General features: G+C 39.0%; 4 protein-coding genes and 1 pseudogene across 6 annotated transcripts; 3 read left to right on the top strand and 2 right to left on the bottom strand.

Annotated features, from left to right (window-relative positions):
• Positions 1-3,941: 3,941 nt before the first annotated feature.
• Positions 3,942-4,406, top strand: LOC126797278 (uncharacterized). Its single transcript, XM_050523931.1, has one exon. It carries the CDS (start codon positions 3,942-3,944, stop codon positions 4,404-4,406), a length of 465 nt encoding a protein of 154 aa, XP_050379888.1.
• A 157-nt stretch (positions 4,407-4,563) lies between these two features.
• On the bottom strand, positions 4,564-7,470 carry LOC126797519 (OBERON-like protein). Of its 3 annotated transcripts, none has more exons than XM_050524149.1 (3): positions 7,378-7,470; positions 5,649-6,856; positions 4,564-5,372 (listed from the first exon to the last, which is right to left on the bottom strand). In XM_050524149.1, the coding sequence occupies exons 2-3, from the start codon at positions 6,835-6,837 to the stop codon at positions 4,753-4,755; spliced, it is 1,809 nt and encodes a 602-aa protein (XP_050380106.1). In that variant the 5' UTR covers positions 6,838-6,856; positions 7,378-7,470; the 3' UTR covers positions 4,564-4,752. The 3 variants fall into 3 exon arrangements, with proteins under 3 accessions (XP_050380106.1, XP_050380105.1, XP_050380107.1); XM_050524148.1 differs by having other exon boundaries at positions 5,649-6,864; positions 7,378-7,456; XM_050524150.1 differs by having other exon boundaries at positions 5,649-6,867; positions 7,378-7,447.
• Positions 7,471-8,292: 822 nt separating this feature from the next.
• LOC126800994 (heat shock protein 90-6, mitochondrial) lies at positions 8,293-13,748 on the bottom strand. The gene is made up of 20 exons (XM_050528428.1): positions 13,576-13,748; positions 13,083-13,277; positions 12,917-12,990; positions 12,614-12,739; positions 12,429-12,522; positions 12,269-12,352; positions 11,924-12,067; positions 11,698-11,811; positions 11,543-11,602; positions 11,341-11,415; positions 11,143-11,247; positions 10,770-10,910; positions 10,573-10,665; positions 10,396-10,473; positions 9,800-10,054; positions 9,591-9,693; positions 9,234-9,408; positions 9,036-9,141; positions 8,849-8,938; positions 8,293-8,692 (listed from the first exon to the last, which is right to left on the bottom strand). The coding sequence occupies exons 1-20, from the start codon at positions 13,666-13,668 to the stop codon at positions 8,513-8,515; spliced, it is 2,385 nt and encodes a 794-aa protein (XP_050384385.1). The 5' UTR covers positions 13,669-13,748; the 3' UTR covers positions 8,293-8,512.
• A 2,662-nt stretch (positions 13,749-16,410) lies between these two features.
• LOC126797277 (ankyrin repeat-containing protein BDA1-like) lies at positions 16,411-18,665 on the top strand (annotated as a pseudogene).
• Positions 18,666-19,282: 617 nt separating this feature from the next.
• LOC126797276 (17.1 kDa class II heat shock protein-like) lies at positions 19,283-20,058 on the top strand. Its single transcript, XM_050523930.1, has one exon. It carries the CDS (start codon positions 19,465-19,467, stop codon positions 20,056-20,058), a length of 594 nt encoding a protein of 197 aa, XP_050379887.1. The 5' UTR covers positions 19,283-19,464.
• The last annotated feature ends 4,042 nt before the right edge of the window (positions 20,059-24,100 follow it).

Here is a 24,100-nt window from a genome sequence, read left to right as displayed (position 1 = left end):
CATATGTAATACAAATACATCTACTTGCCAAATTAACAACAAATTAAGCTTACGAATTTCTTTTGCATATCTCCAGTTATGCGAGCCTGATGCTCTTAATACTGGCGCTACAAATGTTCAAAGCCATATAATGTTCAGAGGCAAGTATAATTAGTAATTTAGGCTTACGTATATCTTGGTATTATTAGGCGCGCAGCCAAACACTGTCTTAGCTTCGTACAAACAGCAGAAGGCGCCAAAACCCAAATCCTCGGCTACGATTTTTTTGAGTCAGGCCCTCGATAGTCGTGACGATGTTGACAGTGCGGGCCCACTACAGCTACTTCTGACAATCTTCCCTTCAAACTTTTGCCGCAACAATTTTTAAAAAAAAAAAAAACAATAGAACTAACAGAAAGAATCTCCGGGTGACACGTCATCAACGTGGGGTGGGTCCCACGAGGGGAGTATCTGTTCCGGTTATAACTCAAAAACCGTATGCGGCCAAAGCTGACCCGACAGACAAACCAAATGTGTACTAGGCGACAAACGTTACAGCACGCTGCTGTTTTCATCCGTCGAAAATGACCAAAGAGGGTATGGTTTTCCTTCCCGCGGCTCTGTGCGTTGGTGTAAATGCGATGGTTAGTTTTGTAATTTGAAACGACGCGTAATGTGTTTCCTGCGCCAAAAAAACAAATCAGTGAAGAGAACGTGATGTTGACTTTTGAGTTTTATAATTTCTGGTGTGAAATATATTAAATTTGGATCAACAATAGAAATTTAATTCCTGTCCCTTCGGCGACATCCGACGAAATTTAATTATTATTTTTCTGGTTACAATATTTAATGTCTAATATAGCCAAACCATCAAAACTTACGAGAGTACACTCCCTCACAGTTGATTTGAAGGCACACATTAAAGGAACATGAAAACAAACATGAGTATTACACTATTAACGAAGTTGAGAATTGGGAAGAAATTTTGAAAAAGTGATCTATACAATATATTTTAAAATCTATACGTTTCCTGGCAGTTTCAATAAAATTAGAGAAATTAAGTGATGTTGTGGATGGGTCCATCCATGTTTGTATCGCATGTGATGGAAGATATATGCAAAGATGGTCTAATTTGGCAGTCCCATGAATGCTAATCATGATCCATAACACAAAAATAATTTATCTCCTAGAGCTAAAAAGATGCATCAATGAAAGAAAGCACTAGAAGCAGCATCTAGCCTAGCATGCACTTCCAAAGTAGTCCAAAAATCTAACAGCCATTTGCTTCGTATGGTATTCGTAATTTAGCATATATAAATGTTCTTATTAAAGCCTTATCTTCCGCCATCGCCATCTTCTCTTCAAAAGGTACTAGTTTATCTAGCTGACAACCGCCGGACGGCAGCTACAGTTGGAACACTAATTGTTATCTAGTGTTTCGAGTAGTTAGCTATTTTAGAGCATTTACAGATTTTCTTTTAGTTCTACATTGATGTATGCGCTGTTCAAATAAATATCACCCAGATAAGAAACGAGCGAATACATAAAATTGAAAATTACTTGTTTTTAAATATTTTTTATAAAATCAAATAATCCTCGTTAAAATGCAAATGTGTTGTGATATTTGCATAACTTGCATTTCTTAGATTTATGTAAGAACTAGCCCATTTTCCTTCTCGTTTTCTTGAATCTCAAATTCGTAATGTACACCACTATTTGTTTATTCACTCAATTCTCAATGATTAATCAGTTGATCCCCAACAACTCAAATAATGATCCCTTATCAAAACCATGCATTGTAGTACGATACCTAGCTATCTACACAAATCTCTACTACTACAAAGAGAGCACTCAAAAGATTCATCAAATTGTGAACTATCAATTATATTTTTATGTAATTTTTTTCACACATATAGACAGAATGACAATTATGTAAAAATACAAATATTTCACTAATGTGTTTTATTAAAATTATAATTCGTATGAAACAAAATTACATAAAAAAATTGTCTTTCAAGAATATACTTCACATAAAATTCTACAATCCGTGCGATCAAAACACGTGCATCGCACGGTTATAAAGCTAATATATATATATATATATATATATATATATATATATACATAATAATATATAATTGTGACCAAGGTCCAGGGTGCAGCATGCCAGCATGGTTATAGAAATGCATATGCATGCAGTTGCCATTCCTACAAGCAAAATGAGCCTATGGCAAAAATTTGGTATCCACGGATGACCTCAGTTACTTTATGAATAAGATAGTACCATACCTAAAATCAAGTTTTATAAAAACGCTAGACGATATACAGACGGACAACTACTTCTTGACGCCTAGACGGTTAGGCGGATTCGAATTATTAAATTTTTATTTTTATTTTTACACATGTATTTAAACTATTTATATGATTAAACATATATGATAATGCTCAATATTAATTCTCAAAATAACTTAAATTCAAAGTCCATACAAAAATATTAAAACAAAAGGTAAATTATAAAACAAATACAAGATTAAATCTCAAGTTTTTCTTCTCCAAATCATTCACTAACTTTTTCAGTATTAGACTCAAACTCAATATTCATTTTTCTTTCCTAATCTTCCGTGTCATCATTCGAGATAAAATATTCATCATGAAATTTTTTTACTTCCACTGCGTTTTAATATATATTTTTTATTTCTAAAAGTCCACCGATTTTGACTGTCACAAACCATTGTGGACTACCTAAGCGACCGCCAAATCCCTCAAACGCCACAGATGACCGAATAGACAAAAAACGTGGTGGTGACCTGCCTCCTAACGCATAGGCGGCCGCTTTTTAAAACAGTGCCTAAAATACAATACAAATAATAATATTCTCGTAACACTAATCAATCCATTTCATATATATATATATATATATATATATATATATATATATTTTAAATGCTTTCTTTCCAAGTATTCATCGATTTCTTATAGCGAGTTGGGATTCATATGAGAAAGCGATTATCCCCTTCTTGGGTCATTTTCATGATGTAGGTTATTAAATCTTCTTCCATCTTATCTTCGCCGGCCATTATAAAAAGTAGGGATTGAAAGATTGCAATCTCCAAGTCTGTCCTTAACTAGGTGGGCATATTCATATTAGCAGTCTATAAATGGCCTTAATCTTTCTTTGGAATTGGTCAAAAATTGAAGTTCAAGTTGTTAATATAAGCAGCCAAACTGAAGCTCAAAGGTAGCTTTGGATATTCTTAAGTTGAAGATGAATATAAATGACAATCACAGTAATTTGTATACATGCATATCCTGTATCTATGAAATCTCCTCTGAAAAATGGAAAATCTGAGTTAATCAATCGAGCAAATTATCAGTGTCAATCTGAGACCATCAGAATCCTCATTCACTTCTTCAATTTCGCGTATACATATGATTTCTTAATGCATGAGTATCACATATGTTATGCTTACCATCAAGTAGTGATCAAACCCATACCAACTCAATTTGGACTAATCCTATAAAAAAAAACTCAATTTGGACTTCATGAATGGTGTATCAATTTGGAAGTTTCGACATCCCCGAAAGACTTTCTGCATGAGGATTGGATCCAGTTCACTTGCATATAATTAGTATTACAGTGCAGTTTGAGAACTCACAATCAGGTTTTCTGGTAGTGAAATAGGTGAAGCAATGAAAAACACAAGTAGCTTAAGCACACTTTCATGCTTAAACCACCTATCAACTAAATCCCAACCTACACAAAATGCATGCAGCTAAATATTTCATTTGTCCTCTTTGGTTGATATATACTTGAAGATATAAATTAGACTACTATTTCAATGACTTAAACTTGCGCTGCCGATTTGTACCAAATGGCTTTCTGGTTCTTTGCTTTTCTACTGTTTGCAGTTGGAGATTGTAAGCATGTAAGTCCATTAAACCAATCTCATCTGCAGGCAGCCATGGCCGACATGAGGAAGGGCTCTTACCACGGGTTTGTTCTCCTCCTGAGGATCGTAAACACCAGCATCCCCGACACGCTGATGAATTCAGACATAACTTTCTTCATGCCCAATGATGAGGAGTTATCAGAAGCTGCCATCACTTCAGGCCATATCCCAGAATTCATCTTCAGCCATTCAATGCCAACTGCATTGCACCTCAACCATTTTGTTGATTTACCAAATGGAACTCTTGTCCCATCAAATATTCCGACCAAGATCATCAGCATAAGCAATTCTAAAAGATCAGGCCTGTTTGTAAACAACGCCAGAATTGTGACCCCAGATGTGTGTACAAGCTCTACGATTAGGTGTCATGGTATTAGCACAGCTATGAGATTGGATAATTCCATGTTTAACTCACAGAAATGTAATAGGTTGGAGCCACCTACTGACCCAATAATGACTCCAACTGTAATTGCTTGAAGAAGCTAAACTTATGATATGTTCACGAGGTAACAGCCCACTGTAATTTAGACAACAAGAACAACAATAAAGTGCCTGATTCTGTTCACAGCCAATTTTTCTTCAATAATAGAAACTACAAAGATGTGTATGACACAAAACACCACCAAACATGTACTTGACATAAACAAGGGAAAGTAATCCAGTGCATTTTACCATAGCATTAGTAGATGAACAAAACAAGGATGCTGGCAGATCATAATAAACCAGTCAGACACATTCAAACTAGTTTTCACCAAGGTAACATTACTACAATTGAGATATAATAATACAGAACATGCTAGAAAGAAAGAAAAAAAACACTTCCTCAAGGATTTTTTCTGAAAGGATGGCGCTCATTTGGCAGGCAGTCTGACTTGGGAGCACCACTGTAAAGCAGATCATGCATTTTCGAATACATCAGCATCTGAGAAGGATCAATACTACCACCACTGTTCTGGGATGCCCGGGAAGTTTCTTGGAGTTTGATCTTCTCATAAATAAACTGCTTCTCAGCTTCTGCTTCACTCAGACGCTGTTTCAAGTAACTACTAGCATATTCTTCTTCCGATTTATCTGACTTGGCAAGAGCAATCCTCTGGATCCTGTCAGCCTCTCGTTTAGCCTCATTGGCCTTGAGTTGGAACATATCAGCCTCTGCGTTTTTGAGCCTCACAATTTTCTCCAGCTCCTCGACTTGTTGCTTCTTTTTTTGCCTCTCAAGCTTTAGCTCTTGAACTTCCCTGGCCTTGTCCTGGAGTTCCCTGTCACAAGCCTCTACAGCCATCCGGGCTTTCTTGTACATTCTCATCTTCTCGTCAGCCACCATTTCCATCTTCCTTATGGCCTCCTGCACCACTTCAGCAATTCGATTGCAAGCCTCCTGTGGCGCTATCAGTCGTCCACCTTCCCCATTTTCCAGGCTCTTCGGAGAGTCTACCTCTAGCTCTATATAGAAGATCACACCATCCCAATTTAAGTAGAAAACATTGAAAGAGAAAAGGACTAAGAGAAATAATAGATGTAACCACAGCCTGCTGATATTGGAATCCAAACCATAAGTTTGCCGAAATCATCTTATAGTTGGAATTATATTGGTCACTGAACCATGACTATTGATTTTCCGCGAGAGTTTAAAGTAGATACAGCATGACTTTTCTAAAAAGCAAATCGAATTTGACAACATGCAGGAAATGAACTAAAATGCAACAAACCAATACGTACCTTGGAAAAACATCAATATTGCTCGACAAGCTGCTGTTGAGTCTGCAACTCCATTCTTTATTTTTTCGTTAAGCTCCTCACATTTCCAGAAGAGTTTTTGCCCTCGAGAATCTTCACTTCCACGGAAAATCCTACTAACAAAATCAAGCTCCCTCATCAATGACTCCCTTTCCCAAGCAGGAGCACAGTGTTGAAACACATCTTTGACCCAACCCAGTAGCTCAGATGTCCTATTGCAAGCGCGACACCTAAAGAGCATTTCAGTTGGCCCTGCTCCACTCTTAACAGAAGCACCCATGCTAATCAAACCATCACGAATGGCGCAGTCAGTGTGAGTCCAATGAGAACACAAATCACAACCCACCCATCGGCAAGTGTTCACTTCGAAATCAAACTTGTTACAGATCACACACATACAAAGGTTGCAGAAACCATTTCTTTTGGTGCATATCTCACAGGCGCAATCATCAGCTGGAATCTGGTTTTGGCACGCTATATTTCTACATCTCTTGTACACAAAAACTTCAATAAGCGAAGTTTGGGAGAGACTGATATTCGGATGCAAGAAGGCCAGAATCCCAGTATTAATAGCAACAAGAATTTCAAGCTGTACTCGATGTGCTCTGATCAATGTCTTGGCAGTTAAATCAGCTCGACTCTGAACAAGCTTTTGCAAAATAAAAAATTCCTCCCTTTGCTGTGAACCACCATTTCCATCAAGGATGACTCTGAGGTTGCTCTTCAGTTCTTCCAGAAACTCATCTGGTAGATGATTCATCTTCTCACACACTATGTCAACCCTCTCTCTTGCAATGTCCCGAAGAGATATCTTATCAGCACTGGAAAGACGGCGAATGACCGATTGTTCAGGAAAATCATTTTCTACTTTCCCATTGGAAAGACGGCGAATGACCGAGTGTTCAGTAAAATCATTTTCTACTTTCCCATTCTCCATCTTCTTAGCCATCATGGCCTCCGCAGTAGGCCAAGTCTCGCGGGAACTAGCACTCTCAGTCGGGGACTCGTGAATGTGGTCGGAATTAGACCTGGGCTCTTCAGGGGACAGGCGAGCATCCGCAGAGATGAGGGAGAGTGATGTCTGTAGTCCCCCAGCTCGTGGTTGCTGACGCGGAGGAAGCATTCTCGAGGAAGGTTGTTGGTGTAGATTGGAACCAGATGATGTACCCATCCACCAATCCCACTAATTCCTGAGATACTTCTTAAGTGAAATAAAAAGGTTTCAGCAACCAAATCTATAGCAGCTGCATTGTTAATGAATCTCGCCTATATAACATACATGATACATTCAAAATTCCAAACACTCAACTTGTTCAAAAGCAAATCATCAATTAGGAAACTAAATACCCCAAAGAGATGAAATCACACGAAGAGGTGGTCTTGAAGTGTATGGGTGGAGCATGAAACAGGATGAATCTACGAGTATAAGGTCCTTGGGTATCTCAATTTGAAGCTGAATATATCCAATCACAGAACAAGTGAAACAAAATCCCCCTAAATGAGCTAAAAAAACCAACCTTGAGCTAAAACAAGGCTAGGCTGGAGATTGACTAATCAAACAAACAAGAAACAGGACAAGATACCAAATTGTGTTGATACTGCTAAGCATGGTGATCTAAATCGACTAGTTCAAAGCAAGTATCGAAACTAAAAAGCTTTCATTTCCAAGAGGTTTCAAAAGAGAAAGAAAAGGTTAGAGCGAGAGGGGCACCTGAGGAACCGGCGGAGGAGGAGATTCTGAGGCGACCAGGAGGCAACGGGCAACTGGGAATCGGAAAGGCAGACGCGGAGAGAGAGAGAGAGAATGATGCCGGGGGGGGGGGGGACTTTGTTTTACTTTATATTCATTTTTAGTATTTTTATTCCAATTTTTGCCCCTGAAACGTCCGTAACGGGACCCGATAGTCTATCAGCCGGATTGGCCGTTTTGGTTGGGAATGAGGGTGTATTCGTCATTTGAACCTGGCCCGCTTTGACTTTAGGACCACCGTTTAGACAAAATGTCTCTCTCTGTGTAAACGTATTTCTGAAGATGTTGCAGATGATTATCAAGAAAATAGGCCTGCGCAGTGAAAAATAATGGAAGAAGATGGTTAATTGGTTTAACCTTGGGTTAAAAATGTATTTCATCACTATTTACTACGGTGAACAAGGATTACTAGGCTCGTACAAATTTTGGTGTGGCAACCGTCAGGAACAAAGTAGCTAAAATGTGTTTTTTTTTTCTAATATTTTTTATAAAATTCTTATAGGCATGACTGTTAATAATATACGGGCGCAATCTTAGTCATTTAAGATATGAATTAATCTAATTTTGATAATTCCAATCATATATTATAAGTATGTTGCTAATTCTCACTCTTCGCCTTTGATCTTGTTTAATTATCTCCGTCTTGTCGTGTCTACAACTATCAATTTGGATATTGGAAGGGGGCATGCCGCTGTGGTTTCTCAGAATGAGCACAAAATTGGCAAAACGATTTTCATGGAAGTCTGGTAAATATTAAACTAAAAGATACATGAAAGGTATCATTCACGATGGGAGGAGTATGACTTTCAAGGATTAGTCTTAAATATACGAACAGTATGAGAAGTTGGGAAAATCAATACTACTCATCAGTGACCATTTCATCTCAAAGAGTGAAACAACTAACCAGTCAAATTATATAATTATTATTGGATATGGCCATAGCCAAAACAGTGCCCAACTCTCAAGAAAACATCATGATTACTCATCTCCAGACATATGAACACCAACAAGATCTACCACTGGAATTGTGCAAGAAAGGAAAATTGCTTTGTGCACCCCTAAGCTCTAACTAAAAACATCCGTTGCTTTGCGTTCCTCATTTCTTGCTATCAGCTACGATTGGTTCAACCACCTCAGCCTCTAATGTCTCCATGGTAGGCTCTGGCTGAACGTTTTGAACCTCCTGGACCTCTGCAACAGGTGCAGACCATTTTCCTGAAAGAGCCAACCCCATCATCTCATATATCTTTCCGCCCAGCTCTGCTGGATTCTCAGGCTGCATTAACATGTCAGAGTATGTTAGAAGACCAGACATATTAACAACATTTTCATCATCAAGTCTCATTGTGTGCCCTAAGTTCCTGGATTGTCATGTTACAATGAATGATTCCTAGATCGTAAAAGCAGTTTCTGAATGAGGATGAATACTTACAGTAAAACCACTAGAAACCAAGGCTGCATCATACAAGAGATCAATAGCTCTCAGAGCATCTGCATCATCTGGGTTGATTCTGCTTGCAGCCTACAAATTAAGAATTAGAGAATTACGGTACCATACATAAATGACAAGTTTCAGTGATTGGAAGAGTTGGGCAGCTAAAATTCTTTGTACAACTTACATTCAAGTTTTGAATGATTTGGTGCTCAGGATTAATCTCAAAGACCCTTCTGCCTCTCATGAACTCTAAGCTAGAAGTATCCCCAACAGTTTGTGCCTTCATCAACCTGTGAAAAGTTCAACAACATGTTTAAGTGGATATCTATGAGGTCCTGTTTATACAAGTTCCTACATGTATTTATCAGCTAAAGGACTGTACCTCTCCATGTTGGCAGACCAACCAAACTTCCCAGATACAAGAACACAGGGCGATGTGCTGAGACGGTTTGATATCTGAACACTGGCGACTTTATCACCCAATCGCTTCTTGATCCAATCACATGTTTGACCAAACTCCTGCTGAATCTCCTTTGCTTTTTCTTCATTTTTATCCCCTGCAGAAATGGCGTTCATAAGATCTTAAGCAGCTACTCCAAGCAAGATGTATAAAAATGATATATCATACAATTTTTTTAATATTATATATTTTCTTATTATTATTATTTTTACAAAAAAATAAAATAGAAAGAATGTTATAAAAAGATATAAACTCTTGGATAGGCTCCAATAAACTAACCTAAAACGAGATCTTCCTTGCTAATGTCAATAAAGTTCTTGTCCTTGTATGATTTCAGGTTTGTAATGGCAACCTCATCAATCGGATCAACTAAATACAGTACCTGCAAGAATGGCACATGATAAAACACTCATCAACACATTAGAATTTAGAAGAAGAGCTACATATAATACATCAAGCACATTTCTTATCAAATACTGTATACATACTTCAAGATCCTTCTGAAGAAGTTTCTCCAGGAATGGTGTATTACTTGCACTTGTCACACTGTCAGCAGCAATGTAATAGATATCCTTCTGCTCAGGTTTCATGTTCTCAACATATTCATCCAAGCTGATCATAACATCCTCACTTTGGGAAGTAAAGAATCTAAGCAATGGGGCAAGACGTTTATGATTTTCACGATCTTCAATGCAACCTAGTTTCAAGTGTTTGCCAAAATTTTCCCAGAACTTTTCATAATCCTGCATCAGCCAACAACTATAAGTTTACAGAACATGTAGGTTGGCCATGATTAAGTTGGGGAGACAGTCATAGCTGTTGGAAAGGTATGTGAAAGGATTAGAAATAACTTCCAAGAGGCTAAATGTATTATGAAGTACATTAATGCACAAATGAGGTAGGGCTTGAAGTCTAGTGGGTTAAGAGAGAGAGTCTTCAGTTCAAGAGATGGACTAGAGGTCTAGAGCTTTGTCATAATTATTATGCGGAGTAAATGTGATAGTCATTTGACAATATGTCTAAGAGAAAACAATATACAAGACAAACCAAAAAAAAAAAGGATAAAAGACAAGCAGAAACATACCTCTCTGCTTTCACTCAAGGATATCCCCAAAATCATGTCAAAGGCCTTCCGAACTAAACGCTTCCTCATAATCCGCACCTTCAAGTAGAGCAGAGGACAAATAATTTATCAAATACATTCAATGAAGGTAAACAAAACCTGAGTTGGGTTGAAAGACAAGTAGGCGTCTGTACATACAATGCGACTCTCCTGAAGAATTTCACGTGAGACGTTGAGTGGAAGATCATTTGAATCCACAACACCTTTGACGAAGCTCAAGTACCGAGGGAACTATTCAGGCCAATGCAAAACGAAATTAAACCCAATAAGTTCAGAGTGTAAGAGAAGAATACATTACTGATTTACTGTACACAAACTTTCACTATTTTGTTTACCAGTTCTCCATCAAAGTCATCTGAAATGAACACCCTTTTGACATGGAGCCTTATATTTTTGGTCTTGGGATTGATCATGTCATCCTTTCCCATGGGAGTAATAGCTGGCACATATAGTATAGACCTGAATTCTACTTCACCCTGGAAAATAACGAGCACTAAAGCTTAGACAACCTCATTCTATCTAAGCTGTAGGGTAACGCTGTTCCTTTAACTGCTCAATTTAACTAATTATAACACATCTTATGAAAGGCTACATGGTTCAGAAACTTAAGTACTTTCTACTGTAAATGCAGAAATAATGTCAAGATACACCAGCAAAAGTAGTGGGAGGGACTTCAGTTTATAAGAAGGGAGAAATAGTCGTGAGTACCTCTGTTGTAAAGTGAGAAGAAGCCAATGGGTCCAAGTATTCATTAAAAGTTTTCTTGTAGAACTCATTGTAATCCTCTGTAGTGACTTCCTTAGGATTGCGAAGCTGCACATACCAATTTAGATTGGTGAGTAATCAACACAAGAGTAGCTAATGTAAGCAGAGCACACAACTGAATACAGAACTTCTCACACTCACCCATATTGGTTGTGTTTCGTTAGTCAGATCCCAGTCCCAGTATTTCTCAACAATAGTCTTTGTTTTCTTCTTCTTCTGTTACAGTTCATTCATAAATTGGGGATCAGTCGTGCATAAAGAGCTATTCTGCAACTTAGCTAGCAGAGAGAATAACACCAGTTAATGGTTGACAGATCAAAGACATTGCAAAGCATAGTAGTACCTCAGTCTTGCCATCTTGCTCATCTTTCTTGGACTCAGCTGGATCCTCATCGACCTCAACCTGAAATGAATTAGCCTCAGCATACCTCCATATCATACTCACTGACCTTATTACAAACATAGAAGCATTGAAAAGATAGGTTAAAGGACACTCACTTCTTTAGTATATCCCTTTTCCTGCCATGTGTATATAGGAAATGAAACAAACTGTGAATAGTTTTTCACAAGCTTCTGAATACGTTCTGGTTGAGCAAAACCTTTGTCATCACGCTGCAAGAAAGGCCATAGGTAAGAATCACACAAAGTAAATCCTAGATCAGCTTGGAAACTAGAATTCGTAGCAACTTCCTATAAGTATAATAGGTATTGTATATGAACTGACCTTCAGATACAAGGTCAGGCGGGTACCCCTAGGAAGAATCTTCTCAGGGTCAGTCTCCTCCTGTATCGTATAAGAGCTAGTGTTTGCCTCCCCTTGCCATACATATTGTTTGTCAGACTTTGGAGACTTTGTCGAGACAACAACCTACACCCAACACAAGATACATACCAATCAGCTAATCAAGAACTAAACTGAAAAGTCGTAAGTTGTCAGCAGTGCTGGTGAAGCACCATCATCCCTAATAACTAAAGAGCACGTCTCCTACATGTAAGGACAATGTAATGTATTCATGAATATACTAAGCCACTAAGGTAGAAACTAAGGAGCGGAGAGCCCAAGGCTTACCCGATCTGCAACCAGGAATGCAGAGTAAAAGCCAACACCAAACTGACCAATTAAATTGTCTCCACCACCAGCATCTTTACTATCCTGCTTATACGAAGTTGTCAGCATATAACACAACACTGCAGTTTTTGGATTAACAATTTATAACATATTTCTAGACCTTCAATGCCTTCAAGAACTTTGAAGTTCCACTTTGTGCAATTGTTCCCAAACAATCCACAAGCTCTTCCCGAGTCATACCGATGCCAGAATCACTACACAGTAAAGGAAAGGCCAACCAATGATGACGAACTATTTGGAACATGTAAAGAGGGAAACCAGATTGTAAGAAGCAGTAAAGCTTACGTGATATTTATGATTCCATTGTCGGTATCAGTCTGGATACGGATGTCGAGATCACCACCACCCTTCAAAAGGTCAGGGTCTGTAACACTAAGAAACCGGAGCTTGTCCAAGGCATCACTCGCATTGCTGCACAGAGACACATAGTTTAATCAAGCAGTACATTTAAAACCCTTACTTAGAGCCAATGGAACTTCAAAGTAAGAGCAATTTCTCTTGCGCCAATGTGTATTAGGTAGCATCTCAGTCTGAGAAAGTTTGCAATAGCACCATATATAGCATTATATACAACGAAGAGAAGAATACCTGATAAGCTCTCGAAGGAACACCTCCTTGTTGCTGTACAAGCTGTTGACAATGAGGTCCATAAGGCGACTAACCTGCCATCATAAGTAACCACAACAAAACTTTAACAAAAAAACTAAGCCTGATACTAAAACCTCAAGAAGCCACAGAAGTTCAAATGACATACCTCAGCTTGGTACTCGTATTTCTCAACAGGTGGTCCATCTGTTGCACCAGAGGAAGCTGCAGCAGTGGACTCATTCCGGTTGCCGAAATACAAACCATTCTTCAAGTTCAATTGAGTAGTGGATTTCGCAGGGCTACACTTCCCACCGACTAACACCGAGTGCCACCTGACTTTGGTATCAGTCTCTCCCACCACCTATAATTCAATGCAAAATCAGAAAAGCTTGAAACTTTAACATAAGGATATAGAGTCTCTAATAATTACAACAAAACCAAAGCTAAACCAATCCAGAAACGAAAAGGGCATTGATATTTGACTGTAAAAAGATTAAAACTGACAGTCACCCAGTGAAAAAGCATATAGAGTTCTAATCATAAGTGAAAACCCAGAAACATAAAGAATGATTGAATCTTTAAAAGCATAAAGATTCAAACTTTACTGCTTCATTTTCTCAAATTGGAGAAAGCTGAACCATGGGGTTATGAGAGCTCACCGGAGAAAAGCAGGTGATTGGGGCAGCGGTGGCCCGGTAAGGGGCGGCGTGGCGGAGGATGGAGGAGAGAGAGCGGCGAGGGATTCGGTGCATGGTGGCTGGGATTGATCGGAGAAAGGAGGGGAGAGAATGCTCAACTGAGACTGAGGAACAAAGGCTGGGGTTTTAGTAGGGTTTCTTCCGGAGATTTTGACCCTTTTGAGCCCAAATTATTCTGAAGGCCCAATATTTTTCGTGATTGATATTTTTTTCAGTTGCTTCTAATTTGTACAACAATGGAATTATTTAATATCTATCAGATGGTATGCAATTATGTTTACTTACTTTGAAAACGATACATCTAAATGTCTGAAAGAGATATAATTTCACATATATCTCTTATTATAATGAGAAGTGTGGCTTTGAGTAGTGTGGGCTTTACCAAATTTTTAAAATGACTATGGTAAATTTTAAAAAAAAGTAAAATAAAATTTAAAAAATCAGGAGAAAAATGTGGGTAACAAAAAATAAATAAACTAAAATTAATTACTATTTTTTTAAGTGATTGTAATCCGTATAAATTTAGGCGGTGAAAACCAGTTAGAAATCGAGTATGACATGATACTGGTCTCTTAAGTGTAGTAGAGCCTTGCAATATAGAACCATGTAGCGTTCACATGGTGATTATGATCGGGGTCATTGTTTTTTTTTTTGAACAAACTATTTTTTAAGTGATTGTAATCCGTAGAAATTTAGGCGGTGAAAACCAGTTAGAAATCGAGTATGACATGATACTGGTCTCTTAAGTGTAGTAGAGCCTTGATGTTATATAGAAACATGTAGCGTTCACATGGTGATTATGATCGGGGTCATTGTTTTTTTTTTTAAACAAAAGAGCGGGGCAAAAAACTTGACCTCATATGTTTGGTAAACTCTAACAAAGAGGATAAATAAAAACTCAATCCGGCATGTGTGGGTGCAAAACAATAGATATAAAAACCCATAGCAAATAGTAAACTCTCAGCCAAGAAACCTTTAATCAAAGTACGAGATGAAGCTGGTAGCATTGGCAGACAGTTGTGAGATACCAAGAATAAAGAAAATAGACATCTTGTGATGCTTATTGTAAGGATGAAAAGAATGCAAAGCAGACTCTCTGAACAATTCCAAAAGATAACGTTGGGCTTCCAACACATTAAAAATATTACATTTGAAATGCACAAGGTTCTGAAAATCGCCGCCTAATAGGCGCCCGGAGACCCCTGGACGCCGCGATTTTGTGCTAAACGGCGGTGTTAGGCGGCTGGGCAATTTTTGCCCGCCTAGGCACTGCCTGGGCGGATCCTAGGCGGCTAGACGTTTTTTTTATGTTCTGGATTTTGAGTTTGATTCGGATACAGAAGAAGTACTTGAATGATATGGAGAAGAAGAATTTGATGAGCTTCGAGGAATTAGGCTTGTAATAATGCATTCTCGTTGTTTGAATTATTTTTCTTATTTTCCAAAGGGTTGGTGAATTGTGTTTCTTATTATTGATTTTCCTAAATTCATTGTTGTTGAATCAATGAATTGTATTTTTTTTCCTAATAGGCTAAGATCATTAGATCAATATTGTTGAACATTTCTAAGGTTTAACAACATATGTATTTTCAGTATTCTAGACATTATATATATATTTTTATATTAATTTCATGCATTATATTCTTATTTTAATTATATTCATATAATTATTTGTTATTAAAAATTTAAAAAATATATAAAAATACAAATCTGATTAATCCCCGATTAATCCTCTAGGCGCTGGTTTTCAGTTGTCAGCCCGATTAACGCCTAGCGTTTTTTATAACCTTGGAAACGCACCAAATTCCTAGTGATCCAAATAAACCAAATTAGATTGCATGAAACTAGAAACCAAAGTTGACGTTTAGGTTTTGGGAACGCTAAAACACCAACACCATTAAACACTTCATCAAGGGTACCCCAAGGCGAGAATGAATGAGGAAATATAAGGCAAACCAATTTCCATAAAGCCACAATTTCGGAATAATGCAAAAGAAGATGTGTACCCGATTCTGCATGACTTCCACAAAAGGAGCAACGAGATTGAAGTGAAAAACGTCGCCGTTGTAAAGCATCATCAGTTAGTAAATGCCCATGAAAAGCCTTCTAAACAACAAGAGTTTTACGGGGTTGAATTGTTTTACTTTAGATCATTTTACCCCAATATTTATGTTCACCATGATTTGAGAAGAAATCAAAAGTTTCTTTTGCTGTCAGAATTCTTGAGGAGGAGTGCGGCCATAAAAGAGAGTCAGATGTGTCTGTATCAGGCAGAGCAATGCGCTCAATTTTTTCTGCTGCTTCAAGGAATGAAGAAATAAAATATGCTGGGAGAACCCAATGAGAATCAATAATAACATCATTCACCTTAGCATGACCAACACTCCAATGCAAAGAATTTAAAAACATTGGCCAAACTTTTTTGAGACCCAACCAGACTGAAGATCTCTTATAAGACTTTATAGGTTGGAAATCATCTTTTAAAAAACGAGCTCTAAGCAAAATAGAGGCTGGAGAGGAAGAATAGAGCATCTCCCAACATCTCTTTATTAGAAGAGCACAATTAGCCTCAATCAGATTCCTCTTTGGGTTTACACGTTAAGCAACAAAAGACATGCCTTTAAAACTAGAAATAAGAAACCCCGATCAAAAGGGTCAAATGACTTTTGCACACCGAAGGGGTCATTGTATTACAGAAGATAACACTCGTCAGTTCCTTCTCTATACAGGCGACAACATCCAGAATATCTCTCTCTCCACGCATCCGACCCCCAAATAAAAAGAAGCCGATGAACTTTTACGACGACCAAAAAGAAAGAAAAAAGAAGAAGAGCTTCACCAAGCAGCCCTCAAAGGCTCCGTACCTTACACATCGCCTCCATTATCGGCCACTCCGCATTCGCCGCCGAGTTACTCGCTCGCAGCCCCGGATTCGCCTCCCGGCTCAACCCCCGAGGCTCCTCCCCTCTCCACCTGGCCGCAGCAAAAGGGTGTGTGGAGATAGTGAACAGTCTTGTCCGGTTCAACGCTGATCTGAGCTTGGCGTGGGATCGTGATGGATTGAGTCCTCTGCATATTGGGGTGATCAAGGGCCGGGTTGGGGTGGTGGCTGACTCAGGGAGGGGAGAGTGGGTACCACTTGTGTGTGAAGCATCATAGGTTTGAGGTGCTGAAGGTTTTGGTGGGGTGTATTGGGAAAGATGATGACTTTGTGAATGTAGCTGTGGCCAAGAAACAATTAGAGGTACGTGCGTTCTTGAATCTTGATTTCTGTTTGCAAAGTTTAATGTAGTAATGCAGTAGTACAATAGAATGGAAGTTGATTCAAAATTGTTAAGAGTTTTGGATGTTTAGGCTTGGAATGTTACAAAGGTTTAGCCTTTCAGGTGTTGATTGCTAGGAAGGTTCAAACCTTACATATGTGGATTAATTGGTTGTTAGCTAAAGCTTTAGTTCAGTTCATTTCATAGATTCAATTAATTAATTGATGTATAAATGGGATTGGAAGATTAAAGTTGAAACCTTTCTATACTGACAAGGCAGTAGAAACTGGATATAGCCTTTGCCCTGCTCTTTAATAGTACGTATAAACCAGACATTATCATTAGCTATGATTATTTATCACATTTGCTTCACTCCATTTGAATCTAATGTTATCTTCTTGAATGCGCTACAATTTTTTATTGTCTTAAATGTGATCTTGTATATCCTTTTTTCATGTTATGGAGTTTTCACATCTTTGTGCTTCTCTGGTTATGATTGTTAGCATGAACATTGTGTTCCTTTTTCGATTGGTAAGAAAGGGATATGATATCCGAGAGCTACTATTTTACTATGTTTGTCTTATTGACAATGTGTAAAACTATTTGCAGGTGGTAAATTACTAGCTGGATAATACAAAAATTGAAGTAAATGCCCAAAATTCAAACGGCTTCACTGCATTGGATGTCTTATCGCATATTACTAGAGATTTACGAGACTTGGAAATCAAAGAATCCCTTCGATTTTCTGGAGCCCCAAAAATCATGAAGAAGACACCAACTGTTATGTTATGTTTGATGCCAAAGAGGAAGAGTTTAAGGCAACTAGTATTTAAGCCAAAGCAGAAAGAAGTTGATTGTTTGGGTAGGAAACGAAATTCTTTAATGGTTGTGGCATCACTGATCGCTACAGTGGCATTTCAGTCTGCAATAAACCCGCCAGGTGGAGTTTGGCAGTCAGACTATCTGGAAGACAGCAATGGCAACCCTGTGGATAATCCACACCGTTCCGGCCAGTCAGTGATGGCTGATACAGAACCAAAGCAGTATGGACTTTACATGATTTCCAATACATTAGCTTTCCCTTCATCACTGAGCATAATTCTATTACTTGTGAGTGGACTGCCTTTGAAGCGGCGCAGATGGTGATCATGTGGCTTGCAATCACAGCGCTAACTGCTACATACTTTATCGGACTGATATATTTGACACCAGGACAGCAGAGAGGGGGTTAGGGTTATCTGTATCATGTGACGCAAGTCTCTGTGCTTGTTTGGATGGCACTGATGGGGATCGTGTTTATCGGTAATGTTCTCCGAGCAATAGTATGGCTACTTTCTGAAGCAGAAACCTGAAGATGATACGCTTTATGACGAATATGACGTTGATGACCTTTAAACACGAGATAAAAGCTACCGTGCCTGAGTCTAGAAATGCTGGCTGTCTTGTTGCAATGCAGGTATCATCTCCAGATTCGGTCATCCTATTCTCATTTTCCTGGAGAAAATCAGTTTTGGAAGATGTTGAAGGCATTTGAAAGGCGTCTATTGCAATTATTTTTCTTGAACATAGTTACTTTTAGTGTGTTTGTAATTTCATGTACATCCCTCTTGTAAATCATTCGTGACAATCTTTATAGCAGCTGGGGCGCGCGCTGCGACCTCTGAAGTTTTGAGTATGTAAAGTTTGTTCATAGGGCATTTGGCAGGGAAGATCGAGTGGAAATTGGTATTGTACGTATACTTGCTCTACAAACAAGTTTTTGTTTCCCATTCACATTGAAATGATTGAATATAGAGTGCTGTTCACAGTTTTGGTATCTCAATAGTCAATATCTAAGAAGCAATGGCTGAAGGTGGCCGCAGTTCGTTACGTGACAGGACTCCAGCAGTCATATCATCTGCGTTTCATCGGATATTTACATTCTCCGGTACAACTGTGAAAGAGACGTCATTGGTCAATTAGTTGAAGTTCATTGTTTAACGGTTTAACCTTGCATCTATTGCCTTCACCACCATTCTGATGAGGATAGTCGGATAGGACCCAAATGAGAAGGATGAGAGCCGCAGCCATGTGTGGCGTCCAATCTCCCAGTGGACAACCACGTAGCAATCAACAAGTACAAAATTCACCGATCACTTAATAATTTCGGGCTGAGCTTAATTACCTCACAGCTTCTGCCACAGTAAACCGACGACCGATCTCTCTCCGTCTCAAGTTCAATCTTCTTCAAGCTTGTCACGATTTTAATATGTATACTTAACGATTTCAAGACTTGTGTGTGTCGTTCTAAGACTAGCGACAGCCGTCGAGAAACAAGCTATGCTCTTAGCATGCATCACCCGAGTTCCTCTCGATCTCTTACAAATGTTGAGCATGCAGATGACAACCCAAAGCAAACTTGTCGATCCAGGCACTAACACCTCTTCAAATATATCCACTCACATCCACTGAAACCCTATATAAACAGTCTTATCACACCTCACGTCCAAAACGTCAGGGGTAGAAACCAAATACCAGAATCAGAGCTCATCCATAGTCCTTTTCACATTTCAGCTACCTTTTAGCTTTGTTAACTAGTTTGTAAAACATGGACCTGATGACCCCCCTGAGGAATATGGGCGTCGACATCAACCTGATGGACGCCCTCCACGACCTTTTGGACTTCTCCGACGAGAACAACCAGGCTAGCCACCAGGCGCCGTCTCGCCAATACGTCCGGGAAGCCAAGGCCATGTCAGCTACTCCAGCGGACGTGAAGGAGACTCCGAATGCCTTCATCTTTGTGATCGACGTTCCGGGACTGAAGCCGGACCAGATCAAAGTTCAGCTGGAAGACGAAAACGTTTTGGTGGTGAGCGGCGTGAGGAAGAGGGAGAAGGAGAGGGACCAGGGAGTGAGGTACCTGAGGATGGAGAGGAGGCTCGGTAAGTATCTCAAGAAGTTTGTGCTGCCGGAGAATGCTGAAACAGAAAAGATCAGTGCCGTGTGTCAGGATGGGGTCTTGACTGTGGTAGTGGATAAAAAACCGCCGCCAGAGCCGAAGAAGCGCAAGACCGTTGAGGTGAGGGTTGTCAGCACCCAAGAAGGTCAAGGTGGCCAGTTGGGCCAAGAAGGTCAAAGTGCAGATCAAGGAGGTCTAGGTGGTGTTCAAGGCGGCGAAGGCGGCGGACAGGAACCATGAGGCCAACAGGGAAAAAGCCGCTAGATTATATTTTGCATGGAAGGTCTGCGGGTTTTGCACTGTTCGTAATATCGTATGCCTTGTTGTATCTCGGTCATTTTGTGTTCGTTTTTGTGTTTTAATTTGCTTCCGAGTCTATCCTTTCCTACTAAATAAGGAATAAGAAAGAAACATGTCCACTTAGTTGTATCTCGGTCACCCACAGAGATTCATCAACTCATCATAACATGTCTACTTCGGGCAATTCGTGCGTAAGAGAATTCAAAATGACCAACAAATTAATGAAATAGAGAGACGAACCACCGGAGCTACAGAAATGACGGAATGAGTCTGAGATCAGTAACAGGTTCATAAGTGAAATGCCAAACCTTCTAGCACAAAGTTGACAGTCTGACAGCACAAGCATTGAACGTGCTTGGCTCCTGGCATGGTGGGTACATGAGCAGCCGGCAAATCATTGAGCTACTTCTACTGTTCTACATCAGAAATCCAATCCACAATTATAATGCTTCACCATGTGAGCTGTCACAATCTACTGAACCTGAGTCCACTAAGGCTCTATATAACATTAAAATATAATTAGCTTCATACTTTCAATGCTGATAATGATAGAAATGTATTACAAACCAATTAGCTTCATAACTAAAAGTATATAGTAAGTAATTAACTCACAGTCTCACAAACTAATGAGACCCTGCATTGAGTACAGAAAGGTAGTAATAACACGAGTGGATATAAGTTGGGTGGGAACTGACTGGAAATTGGTGGCCGCGGGGGAGGTTTGGGCCTCCGGTGGTGGAGCTTCGTTTACCTTCTCATTCTGCTCTCCGGAGTTGAAGACGCTGTTGTCGATCGTCTACGACTGTATACGTATGTATTTTGTTTTTTTACTGAGGGGTATTACTGTCTTTTCCAGTAACGACTCCGAACGAATTTTAGCATTTGCAGCGCGTATTCATCCATTTTTAGCGCGAGTCTCACGTTTCCACGGGTATAAGCATTTCACACGTTCAAAAACCCGTCGGATGAGCGCCAGTTATTCCTGTAGAATTGACGGAGAAGATCAGAAAGGTTTGTGAAAAGACAATTGTACCCTATGCGTTTTTACATTCAACAACTGGAGGGTCTTGGGGATTAAGCCTAAATGACTTAGAATTTCCGTTCTGTTGTTTCCAAAAAGAAGACAAATACTACTACCGAAAATAATGTAATATTCAAGGCAAAAATTTCCAAGAAAACCATCTCTGTTTGGCTTGTCCAATTCATTAAGAGATCACTGCTTCCAACTAGTTCAAAGTCTAATAGTCTCACAATAACCAAAAATGTTTTTGTTTAGAAAATGTAATGTTGGTCTAGGTCCTCTAGGATTACCTCCAAGAAACAAATGTTGGTCTTGAAGTTTATACAGTAAAAAGCAAGGTCGAACTCTTGGTCCTGTGTTTCGCTGTATAAACTTGCAATCCTTCACATACTTCAGTATGAATCTAGCCTTATATGTATGTAATCTTCATATAAGTTTGTAACCTTGTGAAAAGATACAGACATATAGCCTTATTAGTTATTTGTAACTTGACTACTTGAGTGTTCCGTGTGAGCTGGTCTTCGTGTGTACATTGAAGTGTCTGAGAAACGATCTGATAGTGTTTGCTTATTATGAATCCCTGAAACCGGAAATGACAATATGTCAATGGTGGTTGGTGGCGGAGCTAGGGCTTTCAGCTTTCAGCTTCCACCTATAATAAGTGTTTTCTCATTTTTCTCATGGGCCCAAAATCAAATGCCCAATAATCTTCTAACCCGGTCCAGTAACTCTATTCTCCAACTCAGGGCCGGCCATGCGGGAGTGCCGTTGGTGCAGTCGCACAATGCCCTTTATCCGGCGAAAGTCCCGAATTAGGATTTTACCAAAATTTATAACCCTAATAAATACTGATTAAAACCATTTTATACATATTATGCATTTATGTCTCGTTGTTAAAAGAGCTTATCTTTTATTGGCTAAGTTTGCAAATGTATTGGGTTCAAGACCTAACACTCACACTTTAAAAAAAAAACAATTTTTAAATCAGCTATATTATAATTTTCAATTGATAATTTGATACCATATCAATGAGGGCATATGGGACGAGTTAAATGAGAATTAGATGTCATTAATTATAAGCAGGTAACATTTACATAAACCAAAATTAGAATCACTTGTATGAAAATCAGCATCTCTAAACCTGTGAATTCTTTGCACACTAGCGTTTGATGGCTGCTTGTTTATCATCAATCTTCAATTCTTTATGGACTAATTTTGATGTTTATTAAATGGACAAATTTGAAGGTAAGATCCATTTCTTGATGGTAAATTTTTCTAAAGTCTCATTGTTTCTTAATTTGGTCAAGCAACACTATTAACGGACCAAAAATGGGGAGAGGGGCAGCAGTTTGCTCCTCCCTTCCTTTTATTTCTTACTTCTTTAGATGAATAAGCATTTAGTTACATACTCTTCTTATAGTACATACAGAGAAAAGAAAAAAAAAGATGGAAGAAACATGGAGAAGCCACACAGATAGTGGAGGCAGGCTGATCTGTTTACAGATGAAGAGAGGTATCAAGCTCTGAATTATCATATTTTCTTGAAGCACTTGTGCTTGATGAGGTTGAAAATGGATGTGCAGTCTTCATGCCACAATATTCAACATGCTTAGGCTGCAAGTTGAGCCCCAGAGAGAGTGATGAGTCTGCTGCAGGAGTACTATTTGGTCTAAGAGGAAGCGCCATATCAGATTGGAAAGACGGCCTTGCTGCAGGCTCATAATGCCTCGTTGAGGATGCAACCCTTTCTGTCTCTGATAAAAACTGAAGAAGCTGTTGCTCCTCCCTTCTCTCCTTCACTTTCTGTAACTGTCTGAACCTCTCTTGCAAGAGAGCAATCGAAGAACTTACCATAATCGGATCAGAGCTTTGTCTTCCCATTGAAGAAGAAGAAGAGTTTGAAGGGCAAAGGGTGGGTGGTGTTTTGTTGGTTTAGGCTATGATTGGTTGTGAAGGGCCAAAATGAAGTGTTTATATAGAGAGTGTGTTGTGTTGTGTATAGCACTTAACTATGCAAAATGGTTCTTTCTGAATGATTTTATGATCATCCAACACACCAGAATCGGCTACTGTGCTGCAAAACTACAAGGAGAAAGGGCTGAAAGGCTAGTGTAGAGAAGGCTGGGTTGGTGGATGGGTAGGCAAAAGGACTTTATGAAAGAGGAAGAGAGCAAAAGAGTGAGTCCAAATGGAATATGGAAGTAGCATTTGGAAGAGAGTTATAGAGGAATCAATAATTAGGTAATGCTTCGTGTCTTGTTGTCTTTTAAGACTTTGTTGGCATCGATGGCTCTGATCTATCTCTGGTGGCCTTTGGGGTAATATTGATTCTTTTGTACCTATCAATTCTGTGGCTTTTGAATATGAAGTTCATGAAGTGAGGTTTTTTGGGGGTTATATAGAAAAGACAAGGATGAGAAGGAATATATGTGAAGGGCTGATGATTTTGATTGAGACTCTTGCACATGGCAAAATGGGAAGGAATCCTTGATGAGTTTGCACATTTCATGCACTTTGTATATGCAGCTGCGCAACGAAGGGCCAGCATTAGAATATGAAGCACAGGAAACATCTCTGTTTGCCTTTCAGATCTTTAAGCATACTCAATCACTTCTAAACTGAGAAAAGTGACAGTAATTTGTCATGTTAATTCTACTTTTTGGGTCTATAGGACAGGTAATCAGTATAACAGTTTACACCAGCAAAAGAATTTTACACAATCTGTGACGAAAAGATGAAGCCCCGTAAACATAACTGGAGACAATCTTCAATATAACCGGTTGTATATAACTAATATTTTTTTTCCTAATGCGGTTAGAATGATTGGTCAGATCCAACGAATTTGTATATAAGAGTCTGAAAAGGAGAAAATCTTCCCTACATCGATGTGTGCAAGGCCTTGATTGTTCTGGTAAAAGCAACCAAACAAGTTGAATAAGACATCTATTAATTGTTATTGCT

This window comes from Argentina anserina, chromosome 6 (assembly GCF_933775445.1).
Source record: "Argentina anserina chromosome 6, drPotAnse1.1, whole genome shotgun sequence".
NCBI lineage: Eukaryota > Viridiplantae > Streptophyta > Magnoliopsida > Rosales > Rosaceae > Argentina > Argentina anserina.
This window is presented reverse-complemented; position numbering and strand designations above follow the sequence as displayed.